Raw genomic sequence first — 19,893 nt, forward strand, 5'->3', positions numbered from 1 at the left:
CTCTTTCAAGTCCCACAGACCTTATCACAATTTAATAATGCAAAAAGCTTCAAATAGGACTAACGCAGCATCCATTAACTCCCCAAGAGGCCATCCCTTCCTCTCCCCAGCCTCAAAGAGCTGGGTGGCGGCATTCTATAAATGGGAAATCGCAGCTGGCCTGAGCTTCTTCCGGGCAAGGTATCTCAATCCACACGGAATCGATGGAGAGGTGACCCACACCAGCCTGGTCTCATCTGTCCTGCCCCAGGAGCCTTCCCAGACTGCCATACAAAAGTGGGCTCATCCGCTCTTGCTCGTGGAGCAACTCCATTGCCCATCTGGCGGTCACTGTCAGTCAACCAGGCATTATCAGTGAGAGCCAATCAATCACTATCTGGCTGGTTCGCTGGTCAATCAGCCAGATTCCAACTGAACCTGTTCTGGTGACAGGTCACTCAGCCCATGTGTGCGTCCAGCCGCCGGGGCCCAGCAAGTTCTAGGGGGGAATCTCTGCTCAGGACAGAATCCCAGCCCTCAGGCTCCGCCCCTTCGTAGTCTTATCCAATCCCACGTCTTTGCCTCACAGGAGTTCCCGCCCCTCCCGGGCCACATCCAGTGGCAGGCCCCGCTCTTTCGAAATTCTGACCTAACAGAGGCCTCGCTCTTCGGGAATTCCCCGCCCTCCATTAGGCCTCGCCCCTATCGGAGCCCTAGCTCCAAGGCCCGCCTCCCTGGGAGTGCTATCCAATCAGAGTCACTTTCTCTCCTTCACACCGCCGTCCGGGCCGCTAGTCCCAGGCCCCAGGCCCCCGGCGTCCCGGGCTGACGCGACGGATGACACTATCAGGCCGCGCGGCGGGAAGGTCACAAGGGGTCCTCCAATATGGCGGCGGCGACGCTGCGGACAGGCTGGTGCCGCTGCCCGCGGGTGAGCAGACCTGTGGGGCCGGGGGAGAGGGAGCTGGAGGGGGGCTGACCTTAGGGAGCTCCCGGCCCACGACCTCTAGGTTCTCCTCCTCCTCGGGCCCTTGGCCCCCGCGGCCTTTCCCTGGTCTCGGCGAGCGGCGTGGGGCCGGACCGTGGGTCCGCTGAGGCCGGGGCCGGGGGCCCGGAGCTGGGCCTGCGGCGGGCGCCGGGTGGGCCGGGCGGGAACGGCGTTGCGCGCGGCCGGGGCGGGAGCGGATCGCGGTGCCTCGCCTCCCGGGCGGGCCCCACGGGGCTGGCGCCCAGGAGAGAGAAAGTAGCGAGGAGAAGGCGAAAATCCATGACACCGTGGCCAGCGTTCCTGGGCCAGGTCCTCTGCCCTGCCTCCGGCCGGCCGTGCGCAGGTGTGGGCGGAAAACCCTGTCCCGGCTGAGAACTTTGTCGCAGGAGTTACGTGTAAAACCTACTCAGGAAGCAGAACCTGGTGCTGCTGTTGCTTCCTCTGTGTCCAGGGTTAGGACCGGGGCCAGCCTGGGGGAGCGGCCCGCCACCGGCTGAGCTGCCACCGCCGAGTGGTACCCCTGGGGCTTACCGGTGGGACCTCGGTTCTTCCCGCCCTTCCCGTCCCCGCAGAAAAGATTTTGAGGTCAACAGAAAGGAAAGGAAAGCCAAGTGGGATTTCTTGAAGATACACCCCAAGAGACAGCGGCCCCGAACTCCTGGGTTGTGTGGTTTAAACCGAAAGGATGTCACCGGGCGGATGAGAGGAGCCCTCGGTTCTTCCAGAGACAGTAGAGCCCTAGCAGCCGGTTTGGCTCAGTGGATAGAGCGTGCCGCTCCCTCCCCCTCCCCCCAGCCCCTCCAAGGGTCGGGAGTTGGATTCTGGTCAAGGGCGCGTACCTCAGTTGCAGGCTCCTCCTGGGCCGGGCTAGGTGAAGAGGCAACCAATCGATGTATTTCTCTCACATGGATGTTTCTGTCTTTCCCTCTCTCTTCCACTATCTAAAAATCAATGGGGGGGGGGGGGAGAATCCTCGGGTGGGGATTAAAATTAAAATTAAAAAAAGAAAGAAACAAGGTGTAGAAAAAAGCAAGCAAAAATGTATTGACCGCAGCAAAAATAGACAGGAGAGTGAGACAAGGAAGGACATAGAAGAAGTAGTAGGAAAGCCTAGGCTGGGCTGCATGGGCTCCCTGAGAAGTCGGAGAAAAGGAGGGGAGGGAGCCTTGGAGACAGGTCCCAGAGGTTAGCCCAAACGAGCTACCGCTGCCCATTGCTCCCCTGGTTGCAAATCTCATGGGGCCCCTTAGAAGTTAGGGGATACATGTGGGGGGGAGCGGGGCGTGCTCAAGGAGAAGGGGAAGGGAATGGATGGTACTGGGTGCTTCCTGGACTTCCATTTGCAGGGGTTTTAAATGCTGGGCCTTTAGGGGAGGTCTTAGAGGTAGAGCAGTAAAATATTCATCAGCTTTTGCTGATGTACCAACATGAAATTTATTCTCTTAATTTGTCTGTCCTTGAGTGTGGTTGGCAAATGGCACTTAACTAGGTTTCTAGTAAAGTGATTTAAGCTGTTTGCCCTCTGGTTGGGGAAGAGAAGTACAAACTGTTAACTCTTACATGTCCTGGGGTTTAGAGATAGGATTTACTAGGTGGACACAAACTGCTGTTTAACTATCTCAGTTTCCCTATTCTGCTTCTGGAATTTTCCTAGCTTTTACTATGCTATAACATAAAACTGTTATGTACGTCATTCTGACTCTAGAGCCAGATTCTGGAGGGAGGAAAATATTTCATGGGAATCTGAGTGCGGAGAAAAATTGTTTGGGACTGATTTTTTTCCTTGGCTTTGTCTTTTGAATAAGGGTTTAGAGGTTGAATCTGCATGTGTTTGGATTTGGGCAAAGAGGGAACCAGCCTCAGATTTGGTCCTGTTGCGGGATTTCTCTCCAAGTTAGCCATCTTCAATTTCTGACTGATGCTGAAGTCAGTGTCTCCAGAAACAGTGGGTGTAGGCATATAGAGAAGTAAAACAAGTTAATTAAACTGCCAAGAGTTAACTTAGAGTAGCTATAGGAGAAGTATGGGGTGTTGCCTAGGGTATGGAATAGAGAAAGGAAAGACCCATGGAAGGTAGAAATGAAAGATTGGTTCTACAAATACTCCAAAATTTATATGGAATCAAGAAAGACCCCCCCCCCAATAGCTACAGCAATCTCGAGAAAGAAAAACAAAGTTGGAGGAATCACAATACCAAATTTTAAGTTATACTACAAAGCCACCATAATCAAAACAGCCTGATACTGGCACAAGAATGGCATATAGATCAATGGAACAGAACAGAGACCCCAGAAATAAACTCCAGCCATTATGCTCAATATTTAACAAAGGAGGCAAGAGCATACAATGGAGTCAAGATGGTCTTGTCAATAAATGGCGTTAGGGAAATTGGACAGATACTTGCCTCGCCCCCCCCCCCAAACAAACAAAAAAGAAACTAGACCACCAACTTACACCATACATAAGAATAAACTCAAAATGGATTAAAGACTTAAGTATAAGCCATGAAACCATAGAAATCCTAGGAGAAATCATAGGCAGCAGAATCTCAGATATCTCTGGTAGCAATGTTTACAGATGCATCTCCGAGGGCAGTGGTCAGTAAGCCGCAGTGGCCGCTCTGCTGACTAATGAGTTTGCCAGCCACTGACCCTAGCATTTAAAAGAGGAACACTGGCTGAAACCAGTTTGGCTCAGTGGATAGAGCGTCTGCCTGTGGACTGAGAGGTCCTGGGTTCGATTCCGGTCAAGGGCATGTACCTTGGTTGCGGTACATCCCCAGTAGGGGGTGTGCAGGAGGCAGCTGATCTCTCATCGATGTTTCTAACTCTCTCTCTCTCTCTCCCTTCATCTCTGTAAAAAGTCAATAAAATATATTTTAAAAATAAATAAATAAAATAAAAGAGGAACACTGTGGCTCAGTAGTTGAACTTTAACCATGAACTAGGACAGTGGTCGGCAAACTCATTAGTCAACAGAGCAGCTTGCGAGCAGCAGTTTGCCGACCACTGTTCTAGGGCAAAGGAGACTAAGGAGAAAATAAATAAATGGGACTACATCAAAATGAAAAGCTTCTGCCCAGCAAAAGAAACCATCAACAAAACGAAAAGGTAGCCCACTATATTGGAGAACATATTTGGCAATGATACATCTGATAAAGAATCAATATCCAAAATATATAAGGAACTCATACAACTTAACAAAAAGAAGACAATCTAATTTAAAAATGGGCAAAGGTGCCGAAACCGGTTTGGCTCAGTGGATAGAGCATCGGACTGCGGACTGAAAGGTTCCGGGTTTTATTCCGGTCTAGGGCATGTACCTTGGTTGCGGGCACATCCCCAGTGGTGGATGTGCAGGAGGCAGCTGATTGATGATTCTCTCTCATCAATGTTCCTAACTCTCTATTCCTCTCTCTTTCTCTCTGTAAAAAAATCAATGAAATATATATTTTTTAAAATGGGCAAAGGACTAAACAGACACTTTTTAAAAGAAGACATACAGATGACCAAGAGACATGAAAAAATGCTCAAAGTCACTGATCATCAGAGAGATGCAAATGAGGTACTATCTCACACCTGTCAGAATGGCTCCCATCAACAAATGGCAAGTGCTAGTGAGGTGTGGAGAAACAGGAACCCTAGTGCACTGCTGGTGGGAATGCAGACGGTGCAGTCATTATGGAAAACAGTATGGAGTTTCCCCCAAAAATTAAGTATGAAACTTCCATTTGACCCAGTGATCCCACTCCTAGAAAACCCAATACATCAATCATAAAGAATGTATACACCCTCTATGTTCATAGAAGCACAATTTATAATAGCTAAGATATGGAAACCACCCAAGTGCCCATCAGTAGAGGAGTTGATAAGCAAGTTGTGGTACTTTTGTAACATGGAATACTATGCAGCTGTAAAAAAAGAATCTTACCATTTGAGATAGCATTGAATGCCCTGCAGAGTATTGGGCTAAGTGAAATAAGTCAGTCAAAGAAAGACAAGTATCACATGATCTCACTCATGTGGAATCTGATTAACAAACTGATGAATGGAGTGGATTCAGAGACATGGAAGCATGGAACAGAGTGCAGAATCTTGGAGTGAAGGCAGGAGATGGTGGGTGGGTGGGTGGGAGGTAATCAACCAAAGACCTTGTATGAATCTATGCATAACCCATGGACACAGATAATAGGGTGGTGAAGGCCTAGGGTGGGGGATCGGGGTGGGCTGGAGGAGGTCAATGGGGGGGAAAGGAATATTTGTAATACTTTCAACAATAAAGATTTATTTAAAAAAAAAAAAAAAAAGAAGAAAGATTGGTTCTATCAGGCCACTGATATCAATGTACCCAGCTCCATGCTGGGTTCTGGGATACAACATTGAACAGGACCTGCATAAGCCCTTACTTCAGCAGCATCTTTGCCAAAGTGACTCCCTAAATTGCCCTGCTTATAGCCTGACCCTGGACCAGGACATGGTAGGTTTATTCCAGGGTTGTGCCTAGTACAATAAGTTATCAGTGTTTACCTCTTTAAAATTTTATAGAGAAACATCAATTTGTTCTTCCACTTATTTATGCATTCATTGGTTGATTCTCATATATGCTCTGACTAGGGATCAAACCCACAACTCTGGCATATTGAGACAATGTTCTAACCACCTGAGCTACTTAGCCAAGGCTATCATTGTTACCTCTTAATGTGCAGGTCTCTGGTCTTACAAGGCCAGCAGAGTGGGTGGGCTTGTGAGAAAAGACTGCTTGCCGTCAGCATTGAGAGACAGCCTGCCCATTGTCAGACTAAGGGATTAAATTGGGGATTTAGCCTTATTCCACCATAAATTGGCATTTCCTAGGATCAGTCTGGTTTCCCTTAGGTTCAGAGGCGGGAGGGTAGATATGTCCCCTGGTGCTGGGGATCCAGTGTTTTCTCTTCCAACCAGATTCTACTGGCTTCTCAGAATTTGGGAAGATTGTGGAGCGGTTAGCAAGTGGCAGGCATGGGATAAAAATTGGCAAATGAGACCTAACCGGTTTGGCTCAGTGGCTAGAGCATCAGCCTGCGGACTGAAGGGTCCCGGGTTCGATTCCGGTCAAGAGCACATGCCCGGTTGTGGACATGCAGGAGGCAGCTGATCAGTGGCTCTCATCATTGATGTTTCTCTTCCTCTCTGAAATCAATAAACATATATATTTTAAAAATTGGGCCGAGCCGAAACCGGTTTGGCTCAGTGGATAAAGTGTCAGCCTGTGGACTAAAAGGTCCCAGGTTCCATTCCGGTCAAGGGCATGTACCTTGATTGCCAGCACATCCCCAGTGGGGGTTGTGCAGGAGGCAGCTGATGAATGACTCTCTCTCATCGATGTTTGTAACTCTCTATCCCTCTACCTTCATCTCTGTAAAAAACTCAATAAAAATACTTTTTTTAGCCGAAACCTGTTTGGCTCAGTGGATAGAGCGTCGGCCTGCAGACTGAAGGGTCTTGGGTTCGATTCCGGTCAGGGGCATGTACCTTGGTTGCAGGCACATCCCCAGTAGGGGGTGTGCAAGAGGCAGCTGATCGATGACTCTCGCTCATCGATGTTTCTAACTCTCTATTTCTCTCCCTTCCTCTCTGTAAAAAATCAATAAAATATATTTTAAAAAAAATTTTTTTTTAAATTGGCAAATGAGTCTTAGGCAACTCCTGCTTTTTTAGTGTGGCCTATTTACTTCCTAGTTACCCTCTTATCTGAATGGTCTTTCTCTTTTCTCCCACATTAGCGATGCCTTGGCGGTGGTGTCCAGTTTCTGCCCAGCCACAATCTAGTGCCACTGCCCCGTGGAACCTACCAGATACCCAGGCCAAATGGAGAGCTGCCCCTGGTGAGTAACCCGGGTCAAGTGGACAGCGGGGGAGGCCCGAAAAATCAGAACTAGTTGGCAAGAAAGAGGGCTACAGGGTGTTGCCCATATTGCCAGGCATTCCTTATCTAAGGCCTTGAGAGTTACGAAGCCTAGCGTACCTGGTCTCCATGTCCCTAGCAGTGCTCAGCGTTGTCGGGGTAGGAACCCTGCCTCACGGAGTAGTACAGTGTGTCAACTGATGGCTAGAAAGGCATCCTTTGTGGTTTCTCCTAGTGGTCCTTCACTGCTCAAGGCTATTCCTTTTCTAGGTGACGGCCTTATAAGCAATCTGAGCAACTCCAGAGTGTCCCCCATCATATCCTGGGGCTTAGTTTCTCCAGGCTACACCTGCCCCATTCTTTTTGTTGTTCTTCACAGTTAGCACTTTCTAGAGCTTTTGCCCTCCCTGTCGCTCCCTGTTGGTGCCTCACCACCCCAGGGAGCAAAGCCCCAAACCTGACACTCTTCCCCAGTCTGCACTGGGCAGCCTTGTCCAGGCTCATCTCAGCTGTTTCCATGCAGACAGCTAGTTTCCTGGGCCTGCCTCACTCAGGCTTGACTCCCTGGTCCTCTCCTGGTGCTGTTACAGGCCTGGGACAGGCCCTGTGGCCTCTCCCTTTACTTGTCCAGTCCCAACGGCAGTTGGTAGCCCCTGAGGGAGTATCAGGGCTGTGCAAGGTGGCATAGCCCCTGGTGTTTTTAGAACTTGGAGTCCTGTGGAGAGTAAGGCTGGTCGGCGTGCCTCAAGACAAGACAGCAACCTGCCAGGGTGCATCTAGACAAGGCCCGGCCGCCTTCCTGTGGAGTAGCCCTGAGCTTGTCAAACGTTCCCTAGGGCTCGATGGGCTGGGGAGGCAGTTGCTCTTGAAATCGGTAAAGCGAGCCCCCAACCATGGCAACATACCCTACACATTGCGGTGGCAGTGGTAGAGGCAGCTGAGCACACTCGGCCACTTCACCGTGGCTTGACTCTCACTGTCGCTCTTTAAGCATTCTCTTTTCTGAGTGTGCTCTCAGTTACATATGCCAAAGCAGGGATCTGAACCTGGGTCTGTCTGACCCTGTGTCTTAAGCAGTGCACCACACTGTTCCTGGAGCAGGGCCTCTTAGAGTCTGGCCTCTGGATGTGTTGGTGGAGAGGAACATTGAGCTTGAGCTCTCTGACTGTGATCCTGTGGGCCAAGAGAGGGAGATCTGGACCAGTGTGCAGGCCTTTGGGTGACATGTAAGTCCCAAATGGGCATTTGGGATGGCCCCAAATGAAGCAGTTACCTGGCCCCAGAAGCCCGGGGAGCAGGGCCCTGTGCCAGCTCCTTTGGGATGAGGGGCCACAGAATCCTTCAAATTCAGTTTTGGGTCATGAGCCCCTTTGGTGTTGACCTTGGCCTTGTGTGAGCATGTTTGAATCCCCAGGAGGATTCCAAGCTGCTCCAGTTTTCCTCTGTTGGAGAAGGAGCCTTGTATTTTGTTTTATTTTTAATAGAATTTTTTTTTTTTTTTTAAGTTTTAGATTCACAGAAAAATTGAACAGAAAGTGCAGAGAATTTCCATGCAGACAGCTATATACCTCCTCTCCTCCTCAGCACAATTTCCCTTTTATTTACATCTTGTATCAGGGTGAAATATTTGTTACAATTGGTGAGCTGATATGGATACATTGTTAACTGAAGTATGTAGATTACATTAGGATCACTCTGTGTGTTGAACATTCAGTTTTGGCAAATATAATCATTTGTATTTATCATTATAGTATTATACAGAATAATTTCTACTGCCCTAATAATCCGGAGTCCTGTTTATCCCAAACCCCAAGTTTTGCCTTTTCCAGAATTGCATAGTGTTGGAATCAGACTGGCTTCTTTAATTTAGTAACATGCTTTTAAGTTTCCTTTAGGTCTTTTCATGGCTAGATAGCTCACTTCTTATTATTGCTGAATAATATTTTGTTGTCTGGATGTCTGTACTTTTTAAATTTGTCTTGTATTATTAAACCTGTATAAACAGAAAGGAGAAAATTAAAAATCCTTCATTCCTTTTATATCTTTCCAGTTCAAATCCTATTCTTCTGGAAACAGAAAAGGCTTTCTCTCAGGCTTGCTAGATAATATCAAACAAGAATTAGCCAAAAACAAAGAAATGAAAGAAAGTATTAAAAAATTCCGAGATGAGGCCCGGAAGTTGGAAGAATCCGATGCGCTCCAGGAAGCCAGAAGGAAATACGTGAGTCCCTTTGCTTCGAGTCTCCCTCAGTGGACACGCTGACTTTCAGAGCCAGGATTTTCCTGGCCCCAGACAGTGCGAGGCGCTCAGTGTGGATGTGTCGGGGAAGAGCGCTTTTGTGGAGTGAGTTCACCTCGGTGAGGATAGCTGCCTAGGGGACAAGAATGCGTCACCCAGCTTTCCAGTCTGTAGGGACACGGTGCAGCATTGGCTTCTGGGAGCTTGTGAAAAATGCAGGGCCCTCTACCTGCTGGTTAGAATCTCCAGCTCCATGGACCCCTTGTGACCCCTCAAGCACTGGGTTTGAGGTGAGCTGCTCCTAAGAGCCTCCGATCATAGGTCCTCTGAGTGATATGGATAGAATGTGCCTCAGGGTGGTTGTATAATTACTAATTACCCTTTCCACCTCTTATCAAGTAGCTGCACTGAGTTGGGGTGCACTGCCCCAGGTTCCTTAATTTTTATTCTTTTGGGCCCCTTCCAGGCAGTGTACAAGCCCTGTTCCCTCTGAGTGACCCCCAAATCTCTCAGATGAATGTGACTACCTGTGTGGGGATTCAACCCAAGAGAAGAGCACCCTTTTCATTAAAGTCGGGGTTGGGCTGAGGAGTCCTTTGCGGGTACAGCAGGCTAAGGTTGGGTGGAGTGGCTGGGTGTGAGAAATGCTGCAGTGACTGGTGACAGGGTGGGGGTAAAAGTGGGGAAGGAGAATACTGACAAGCTGACAGGAAAAACCACCCCCTGCCACCCAGAGAAAGATTCAGGACCAAGGCCCTCAGCAGCTGAGACCCACAGGCCAGGCAGTGGGGAGGGGGGGGGGGGGTTAGAGGCGGTGCAAGAGGTGAAGTTTGGGGGAGGTGAGGGCTGCTGAGAAAATGTTTCTTTGGTCTTTTGGCTCTCTGGTAACTGCTATATAGTAACAAAAGGAAATAACATCCTTTCTGTAGAAAACCATTGAATCCGAAACCGTGCGGACCAGTGAGGTGATCAAGAAGAAGTTGGGGGCTATCTCGGGCACTGTGAAGGAGGTAATGGCCTCTGGGTCCCTCAGTTTCCTGCCATAGCCCCGTGGCCCATGTGCAGGTATGACTTGGGAGCTAACAAGGGGAGAGCCAGCCTGGCATGGTGGCTTCCAGAGTTCAAATACACAGCACCCTCAGGAAGGAAGGGAAGTCACACTTGCCCACCTGCCAGGCAGTTTACTACTTAGTTAGAAGTGAATGGTCCACCAGCCAGGACACAAAGATTAAATGTTCTATTCTGCCTGCCTAAAAACAGAAGGGGAGGGGACAGTTCATCCCCAGGGGAGAGTAGATATGAGGTTGAAATCCCACGCCTCCCACCCACCCACCCACCCACAGTGTGGAGTCCTTCTTCTTAGTGGTTCTGTTGTTGTGGGCAGGAGAGGGAAAACAGGACTTTGCAGGTTCTAGGCCCAATACTAGGCACATAGGCCCCCCCCCCCCTTTTTTTTTTTTTTTTTTTTTTTTTTTTTTTTTTACAGAGAGGAAGAGAGAAGGATAGAGAGCTAGAAACATCGATGAGAGAGAATCATCGATCAGCTGCCCCCCTCACAATCCCCCACCGGGGATGTGCCCGCAACTAAGATACATGCCCTTGACCGGAATCGAACCCGGGACCATTCAGTCTGCAGGCCAACGCTCTATCCACTGAGCCAAACCAGTTTCGGCCCACCCTCACTTTCTTACTCCCTCTCCCTGGACTGCTGCTCTTGTGGCATTCTGGACAAAGGCCAGTTGACCTAGAGAACAGCACCCCAGAAATTGTAGGCAGTGTTCTCAGATGTGTATGCCTCAGACTTGGGGCCTGAGGAGCCAGATGAGCTCAGAGTGCCTGTTCCTGCCCACCCTTTGGAGGATGAGGGCTGGCCTCGGTTCCAGAGGCGCCCCCATGGGTCTCCAAGGTCACTACGCTAACACCCTCTCCCTTTTCTGTCTCAGTAGAGTCTTGACGAAGTCAGTAAAAGTGACCTTGGCCGGAAAATCAAGGAGGGTGTGGAGGAAGCAGCCAAGACTGCCAAGCAGTCAGCTGAGTCGGTGTCCAAGGGTGGGGCCTTCAAAGCCATTTCCCAGGTGAGTTAGATGCTGGGGCCTGCGTGGGCTCTGGCCCTCTGAAGCTGAGAACCAGAGCTCCCACCTCAGAGCTCAACCCTAGAGAAGGCTGCTTGCACAGTGGGACTGGTGAGGAGAGCCCACTCGAGGTTGAAAGTCCTGCTGCCCTCCTGGCTTGGTGACCTTGGCAAGTCACAGCCCCTAGGGAGCTGCAGGTTAATGCACTGAGAGAGCCTCTCGCCCGCTCTGTTTGCTAATGAGTTTGCCGACCACTGCCCTAAGCTATGTCCATAACCCAGAGTTCTGTTGCACTGGGGGTACTTGGGTCCTGAATTCATTCCAGTAACAGTTTCACATGCCAGGGCCTCTGCTGCCATGGAAGCCACAGAAGACAAAGTTCAAGTTCCTACTCTTGAAGGGTTTGGAGGGACAGGAAAGGGTTCAGGCAGTTTCTGAGTGACATGTGTTGGAGGAACACAGGGAAGGGGTTGTAGACAGATGGAGCAGGTCCTGTGGAGGTGTGCAAGTACAGTGTGCTTGGTATATGCCTCGCCACTGGCATGGTCAGAGCGAATGCAGGGGGCTCAGAGGGAGGCCAAGAGAAAGCAGGGACCATCGGAACGGTCCTGTAGGCCACTCAGAGGACTTGAGTTTCCTCCAGAAAGTGACAAAGAGCCAAAGAAGGATATAGGTAGACCTTAGAGATGCTGTAGAATTGGTTCCAGACCATTGACTAAAGCGAATACCACAATAAAGCCAGTACAGTATGTTACACTGTGCTGTAATCTGTTACATGTACTATAGCATTATATCTCACATCACAATGTGTAGACCTTAATTTTTTATTGCTAAAAAAATTACCACTATCTGAGCCTTCAGCAAGTTGTAATCTTTTTTTGCTGGTAGAGGGGCTTACCTTTAATTTATAAAAAAACAATGTGTGTGAAGTGCAGTAAACTGGAGTATGCCTGTATTGGGTGTGGAGGAGGCACAGCTTTCCAGTCTGGACTCTGGTATCAGCACAAAGGAGCCCTGAGAGTGTCTTGGGAGGCCTTAATGGAGCTGCCCTTGGGGTGGAGGGAAGGGAAATGGGTTCGAGAGGTTTGAGGGGGTGGACCCACAGACCTTGGGTCTGCTTGAATCGGGAGCGTGGGGCAGAGGCAGAACTTAGGATGCCCCCTGGTTCCAGGGAGAGTGGGATATGGGTCTTAGAACCTGAGGGTCATCTGCTGCGGAGGGAGGCATGTCTGCTGCTCCTGGAAGGGGAGGGGGCAAAGTCAGGCAGAACTGGGGTCTCCTGGAAGGCTCATGTTGCCAGGCCAGGTGGTGATGTGGGCCAGGTGACCAAAAGACCTGGGGGAGGGGAGGCCCCAGGGTACCACAGCATACACTCCCTGACTTTAGACACAACTGCACCGGCTGAGACTGATCTGTGTGTGTCAGGAAGGTCCCCAGTACCCACCCCAAGCTTTACTCTCCTCCAGGGGGTGGAGTCAGTGAAAAAGGAGATCGATGAAAGTGTCCTGGGCCAGACCGGGCCCTACCGCAGGCCCGAACGGCTCAGGAAAAGGAAGGAGTTTGCTGGAGAGAAGTTCAAGGAAGAGAAAGTGTTTGAGCCCAATGAGTAGGTACCAGTCCGCCCGGCCCAGGATTCTCCTCACTGCCTCCCCATCAGGCTCACAAAAGTTCCACACAGTCAGTTATTGAGTTTATTTTCTGCTCCAGGTTCTCTGGCTCCTTTGAGAGAATTGGTGGGAAGGTAGGAGGTGGGAAGGGGAATAGAGAAGACAGGAAGCTGAGAGATGAGGATGGGGTCACCAAAGCCCCTGAGCTTGGGCCCTCCTCCCCACAGCAACGAGACTGGGCCCAGTGACTCCCCAGCTGCTGCTTACCAACCCCCCTGTTTCCCCCAGGGAAGCCCTGGGAGTTGTGCTACACAAGGACTCCAAGTGGTATCAGCAGTGGAAGGACTTCAGGGACAACAACGTGGTGTTCAACCGTGAGTGTTCATGTCACCACACGTGGCTGACAGCAAGGCTGTTACGGGGGACACTTACTGAGCGCTCCTCAGGCTTGGCACAGCTGACCCCCATTTTACAGAGGAGGAGACAGGAATCAGAGAGGACCATTTATTTCTGCCAGTTACTCAGTGAGTGAGCAGTGGGCACTGGCCTCTAGCTGGCCAGTGTGCAGGGACATTGCCATTAAGGTCACCCTCTTGGCCATTGTCAGAGCAGGGTGACTAGGCACAAAGGCCTCCTTGATGGTGTAGCAGTGGACACGGAGAGACACTGCAGCGTTAGGAAGGCCCGGAGGCCAGGAACCTGGTGCAGATGGAGCCCAAGCCCACTGGGGGCCCTGGAGTTACCCGCTCTTGCTGGCACATGGAGCTTCCCAGATGCTGACATAGTGGGGCCACACCATCCTAGAGAAGTGTTTTTCAACCTTTTTTGGGCAAAGGCACACTTGTTTCATGAAAAAAATCACGAGGCACACCACCATTAGAAAATGTTAAAAAATTTAACTCTGTGCCTATATTGACTATATATAAAGTAATTCTCTTGAATAGGAATCAAATAAACACAAAGAAAGTATTTTATAATTACTTTATTATGAAATATTAAATAAACAAAATAGTGAAAAATTATAAAATTCTTGTCTTGTCTGCACCTATGGCACACCAGGCAACATCATAGTGTGCCGCGGAACAGCGGTTGAAAAACGCTGTCCTAGAGGCTGTTTCCTTGTTCGCACCCCATCCCCCCACCCCAGGCCCACAGCAGAATGGTCTCTGCTGCCCCTGAGGTAGGTTGGCTGCCCAGTCTGCAGGCTCAGAGAGGTCTTCTTATTTACCCACCTGTGTCTGGAGCAGCCACACAGGCCACGAGGAGTTCCCAGAAGTCAGGCCGAGGCATATGTTTCTGGAAGGGAGGCCTGACCTCTGACCCGTCTCCTCAGGGTTCTTCGAGATGAAGATGAGGTATGACGAGAGTGACAACACATTCATCCGGGCCTCCCGTGCACTGACAGATAAGGTCACAGACTTGCTGGGTGAGTGGGCGGCTTCAGGATCATCTTGCCTTACCCCCACACCCCTCGGCTGACAGCTGGAAGGGGTTCCCAGCCCCCCTACTTACTCCAGGCTTGGCTACCCCCAGGGGGTCTGTTTTCGAAGACCGAGATGTCTGAGGTGCTCACGGAGATCCTGCGTGTGGATCCTGCCTTTGACAAGGAGCGGTTCCTGCAGCAGTGCGAGAATGACATCATCCCCAACATCCTGGAGGTGGGTGTCCTGTGCTCACTGCCCTGCCTCTGTGCACCACTAACCTGAGACCAGACCAGAAAGTTCCTCCGGGAATGTTTGGCTAAGGAGAGTGTTTTCTCAGCAGAAATGAGGCTTCAGTCTTCAGAGCATGAGCACCCCCACTCCCAGGCCTTGGCCATCAAGTGAGAAGGCATCTGCTGCCCATAGCCCCCTCTGGTCCTAGTAGTGGTGGCCCTGACCCACAGTGTGTGTCTCCCTTTCCCTCTCATCTCCCTCGTGTTCTCTGCCTGAAGCTGTTCCCTCTAGCTGTCAGGGGTCAGGTGTTTGTCTTCCCGGTGCTGGAGGCCTTTGAGGAAGGAGTCAGGGAGGAGCTGGCTGCTGGCTCTTGGGGTGAGCCCTGAGGAGGGCCTGGGGATGCATGTGAGCTACAACCAGATCCTCAGTACAGGGAGCCAGACCAGGGCTACTACAGCGGTAGGGGGCGCTCTTCCCTCTTCCCTAGGAATCCTGAATCCCATCTTCTGGTCCCCTTGCACCTCCTTTTGGCTCATGAGCGAGGATGGGGTGGCTTGCTCAAGGTCCCACCCTCCATGAAGCTCTTGTCTCTGTCAACTGCCTTTCTCTGCCCATTCACAGCCCCCAACCTCCAGCCCAGCCAAACCAGGCCTTTGGGAGGCCTGGTAGGATGAAAGAAAAGCCCTCAACTTCATGTGGATGCCTGCCCTCTCTGCCTGTCACCTCCCTCCCACCAGCCTCCATATGGTCCCTCTCCCTCCTCTGATTGCCCAGGTCCCTCATGCCACTTTGGGCGGGGCTGGGCTGGGCAGAGGCGGGAATGGGGTAATTCCTGAAAGCAGCAGTCCATGCTCAGACAGCTTCTTCCAGGGTAAGGTGGCTCAGCACCGGCCTGCCTGCAGTTTCCCACAGGCGCCTGGCCCCGCTCCCTTTTCTGGGCTCCTCCCGGCCCTGATTCCAGGTTCCTGTGGAAGCAGCTCATGAGCCTTGCCATCCAAAGCTTTATCCCCAGGGGCGGCAGAAAGCAGCTTCTCACCTCCTTGGTTCAATTTCCCTGCCAGGGTGAGAGCCTGGCATGCTGCCCCCTTCCTCTTCCTTCTACCAGGTCTTTGGGGACCCACCCTGGGCCACACAGGGGCTCTGCTCCCAGGGGTCTGGGGAGATGGCACCCCCTGCTGCAGCCTGACTCAAGATCCCCATCCTTCCTCAGCCAGGCCCCCACAACGGGGTCTGCAGAGGAAAGGGTCTCATTGGAGAACATTCTTGAGTATTCTCCTGCCTTAAAAGCCCACTCTCATTCTCTTACTTTTTTTTGTCTTTTCCTCGTTAGGCCATGATTTCTGGAGAGCTTGACATTCTCAAAGACTGGTGCTATGAAGCTGTGAGTACTTTCTTTTTTTTCTATTTATGCCTAAACAGAACTCACAGTTTGGAGGACATCTGCTAAGCAGCTGGTCTGGAAAAGACATGACAGGGCCTGGTGTCCTGGTTAAAGGGAGGTTCTTATGTTTCACATGCTCAGAGACACAGATCCTTCTGTACCTTATGCACATCACACCACACAACCTGCAAGACTCTCCAAGGGCCTAGTGGTGGTCCTTCTAGGGTAAACTAGTCAGGGATGGTCCTTCCAGCTTGCTCTTTCTTCCCTTACTTAGCCTAATGGCCTGGGACGAGGGCAGTCCTCCTGCCTTGTCATCCAGAACCCTTCCTCCATCCTAACTTTGGTTTTAGAAGGCTCATAGGATAGAAAAGTGATGATAAGAGAAGCATCTGAGTAAGGTGAGTTTTCAGTGTGGCCTATCTGTGCTGTTTCAGGTGGCCCTGAGTGACATACAGCAAGGTCTCATGGCCAGGATGGCCTGGTGTATAGGCTGGGGGCTAGGTCAGGTGGAAATGGACAATGAGTAACTCTGGGTTGCATTAGATGTTTCCCTGGAGCCCATGGGTGCTGGAGAAAGAGCAGTTGGAGGCCTCAGTGGCCTCCATCACCTTCCTTTCCTGAGCCAGATTCACACCGTTGTCCCCGTTCCACGGGGTACAGCTTGAGCACAGAAGCAGTGTTCCAGGGTACACAAAGCACCAGATGAGTTCATCAGCTATTCTTGCTTCAAGATCGCAGAACTCAGATCAAAATAGACATTGATAAATTTCCTGCCTGGGCAGGAGCCATGGGTCCTAACAAGGCCCCACTGCCCTCCAGGGTCAGGGCTGGGGGTCCTAGGGCCACGGGAGGTGCTAGGCTATGAGGAGGCGGGTCAGGTGTTACTGGGAGCGCACTTTCCGCCCTGCTCCTGGCAACCTCCTCATTTCCTCACGGTTTCCATCTTCCCCGCTACCTCGCCTTTCCCTGCTCACCTCCTGACCAGTGTCTTCATGGGGTGTTTGCTTCCATTTTCTTTGTGTTGAGCAATCCAAAGGCTGTTTTGGTCGATTCTGTTCTGTGCCGGCTCAAAAACAACTTGGAAAAAGCAGAGAAATTGTTATATTTTCTTTTTAAACACGCCCCTGCATGGTGACTAATCCAGCAGTCAGTTAAAAGGTGTTTTTTTTGTTTGTTTGTTTTTTGTTTTTGCTTTGGAACCATTATGACATGGCAAATTCTGTTTGCCAGAGAGCCGCTGGTGCCCCTGAAAACACAGCTGAGATTATAGCTGCGCACAGAGGTGATTTTCCAATGTCATCTTTAAGAAACCTCACAAGAAGTGGGTGGACACCATACTTTTCTCTCTATTGGGATGTCTTCGGTTGTAGTTGCCTGATGTGATCTGAGGCTGCGCATGTCCTGGAGGCTGTGTTTTGAGTGTGGGATAGGCACGAGGGATCAAAGTGTCTCTGTCCCCACCGTCCCTCAGGGAGAACAGGTTGCCGGCGGCGGTCAGTACCTGCAAAGGGCTGGTCAGTGAGAACAAGGCAGTTCGTTTCAATGCCACCCATGGGTTAGGGCAAATCCTAGAAGCGTTTGGTTCCAGGCCAAGACTTGGAGTGAGATAACTGTGGGAGCATTTACGATCAGCCAAGCATGCCTCTACTTAACCCTGGAGTGCCTTTCAGGTGTCTTTCCGGAGGCATTACCTACTGCGCTGATTAATACCACCTTCATTTGGTAGTCCTGACAGCTCTGTCTTTATAATAAGAAGGAACTGTGTGACTTGGGCCAGCAAATGGGTGGCACCGGCCTCTGTACTTGGACCCATGCTCCTGGCCTCTGCTGCTCCTGGCGTAGCACACCCAGGCCCTGTGGCCATTTCTGAAAGGTGCAAGAACTGAAATCAGGACTCTGAGCTGCCTGCAGGAAGCATGTTCTAGGATGCTGGCACCTGCCCGAGGTGGGCAGGCATTAGCGGTGCACCAGCCCTCTTGTGGTGTGGCGCCTTGGTGTGGCTTGGTCTTGGGTGGTCCTCAGACGGGCACGTTGGCCTCTTGTTGCAGACCTACAGCCAGCTGGCCCACCCGATCCAACAGGCTAAGGCGCTGGGCCTCCAGTTCCACTCCCGTATCTTGGACATTGACAATGTTGATGTAAGTGACTTTCTGGGTGGCTGGGTGGACCCTGGGGTTGGGATGGTGTGCCGGTCAGCATGAGGAGTGAGCTCCCCATCCCTGGAGGAGTTCCATCACAAGTGGGCACTTTGATTGAATGACCTCAAGGGTTCCTCTCAGTGAAAGTTTCCCATGGTCCTGAGGTTGGAAGATTTGCAGGAAAGTGGTGGGTATAAGGGCTGTTGCTGCCCAGATATCAGGGTCTTAGGGCTCCCCAAGGTGATGGCATGCCTGCACCTTCACTAGGAAGCTGTGGGCTTTGTCAGGACTTCTTAGGCCGCCACGTCACCCCCATTTCCTCCTTGTTCTGGGCTGAAAGCATGCCAGCGCCAGCTTCCCTCCCCCCACCTGTGTACGAGGTACCCAACTCTGAGGTCTTTCTGCGTATGCTAACCCCCACCCTGCACAGCCCCGGTCTGGGGACCGAGAGGCTGCCAGGGTGTTGGGAGCCCTCATGGTTCTCAGAAGTTCAGACTCAGTCTCGGTGGAGGGTTTGGATTTGTCCATGGGAAGGGTTTCCTGGGAAATGCCTACACAGAACAGGCCAGCGGGAGGTGACAGGCTGGAGTACTGATTGGGGTGGCTCCCCAGAGTCCCTCCAGGGTGATGAGTTGAGATGTTGAGGTGCGGGGGCCTCGTCCTGGCAGCACCCAGGACACAGGGGTCTCCATATCAAGGGGAGCAATAGGGAATTGGTGGGGACTGTTCAGTGATACCCACCCACCCCATTGGTTCCCCCCACAGCTGGCCATGGGCAAGATGATGGAGCAGGGCCCCGTGCTGATCGTCACCTTCCATGCCCAGCTGGTGATGGTGATCAAGAACGCCAAAGGCGAGGTGGTCGAGGGCAACCCGGTGAGTGAGGGAGGGGGCTAGACAGGACAGGCTGCCAGCCCAGGACCAGTTGGATGGCAGTGGCCAGCCACCTACACTGGTGCAGTTCTGTGACTGGGAGGAGACAGCAGGATGGCACCTTGAGAAGTCCCAGGGCCTGTTTTGGGTCTGATGGAGGTCATAAGGCGACTGACTTGTCTAGTTTTACCAAGTACTGGGTTTTAGGCTGTCCCAGCCTCTGTTCTGGACCCCACACCCACACTCCAACACCCTTCCCTGGTCCCCCAGGGTCCCCATGTCCCGACCTGGCAGCTTCATTCTGCTGTGCTGCGCTCTGCCTCCAGGCCCATACCCATTCCCGCTCCTGCAGGACAAGGTGTTACGCATGCTGTACGTGTGGGCACTGTGCCGAGACCAGGATGAGCTCAACCCTTACGCGGCCTGGCGGCTCCTGGACATCTCCGCTTCCAGCACAGAGCAGGTCCTCTGAGCCCGGCAGCCACCGCCGGAGGTTCCAGTCTGTGCATCGCAGGGCAGCTGCATGGGGTGGGAGTGTCCACCTGTGGCAATAGACCTCTGGGGACAAGACTGTCAGCCCGACCTCTCTCTGCTAGGGTGGATGTAGGGCCAGCTGGACGGGGAATGGCCAGGAACTGTGGAGGGCTGCTCCCCACAGTGCCAGCCCCTGAACCCCCTCTGCTGCTCAGGGGTTGCTGGCAGGAAAAGTCAACAAGGCGCACTGGCCAGACAATGCCAAGAGGAAGAGGCTCTGGCCCAGGGACGAGGTGGTGGGTCCCACTGGCCATTTCCAGGCTGTCTTAGCTTCATAACAGTGCCCTTATTAACCTGTATGACTGAGATTTGGAAGTGATAATAAAACACCAAAGTGCAGGAGAGCAACTTGGGTGGTCTGAGTTGTCTGTCACTGGTGTGGCTGAGGGGCAGGATGGTCACGGGAAGCAGTCCACGTCACTGAAGAAACTGTGGACCCAGAAGAATGCCTTGTCTGGTTAGGACCCTGCACTCCTGGGGGGTGGGAGGGGGTAGGGTGAGGGGATGAGTGAGAAGAAAAGCAAGGGACGTTTTCCATGAA

General features: G+C 51.6%; 1 protein-coding gene across 7 annotated transcripts; it reads left to right on the plus strand.

The window, feature by feature from the left end:
* Positions 1-750: 750 nt before the first annotated feature.
* TIMM44 (translocase of inner mitochondrial membrane 44) lies at positions 751-19,700 on the plus strand. Of its 7 annotated transcripts, none has more exons than XM_036450283.2 (13): positions 751-910; positions 6,729-6,830; positions 8,901-9,071; positions 10,019-10,099; positions 11,036-11,164; positions 12,628-12,767; positions 13,057-13,142; positions 14,102-14,194; positions 14,302-14,426; positions 15,754-15,804; positions 17,856-17,945; positions 18,711-18,821; positions 19,145-19,700. In XM_036450283.2, the coding sequence occupies exons 1-13, from the start codon at positions 866-868 to the stop codon at positions 19,370-19,372; spliced, it is 1,452 nt and encodes a 483-aa protein (XP_036306176.1). In that variant the 5' UTR covers positions 751-865; the 3' UTR covers positions 19,373-19,700. The 7 variants fall into 7 exon arrangements, with proteins under 7 accessions (XP_036306176.1, XP_036306180.1, XP_036306181.1 ...); XM_036450287.2 differs by having other exon boundaries at positions 19,171-19,700; XM_036450288.2 differs by lacking the exon at positions 18,711-18,821 and having other exon boundaries at positions 19,171-19,700.
* The last annotated feature ends 193 nt before the right edge of the window (positions 19,701-19,893 follow it).

Source organism: Pipistrellus kuhlii, unplaced genomic scaffold (genome assembly GCF_014108245.1).
Source record: "Pipistrellus kuhlii isolate mPipKuh1 unplaced genomic scaffold, mPipKuh1.p scaffold_m20_p_21, whole genome shotgun sequence".
In the NCBI taxonomy this organism is placed as follows: Eukaryota; Metazoa; Chordata; class Mammalia; order Chiroptera; family Vespertilionidae; genus Pipistrellus; species Pipistrellus kuhlii.

Excerpts from the sequence above, each read along its gene's own strand:
- TIMM44 (XM_036450283.2), top strand. The coding sequence starts at position 866 with ATGGCGGCGGCGACGCTGCGGACAGGCTGGTGCCGCTGCCCGCGG. Across the intron at positions 9,072-10,018 it reads AGGAAGCCAGAAGGAAATAC|AAAACCATTGAATCCGAAAC; the intron begins GTGAGTCCCTTT and ends TCCTTTCTGTAG. Across the intron at positions 14,195-14,301 it reads TAAGGTCACAGACTTGCTGG|GGGGTCTGTTTTCGAAGACC; the intron begins GTGAGTGGGCGG and ends GGCTACCCCCAG.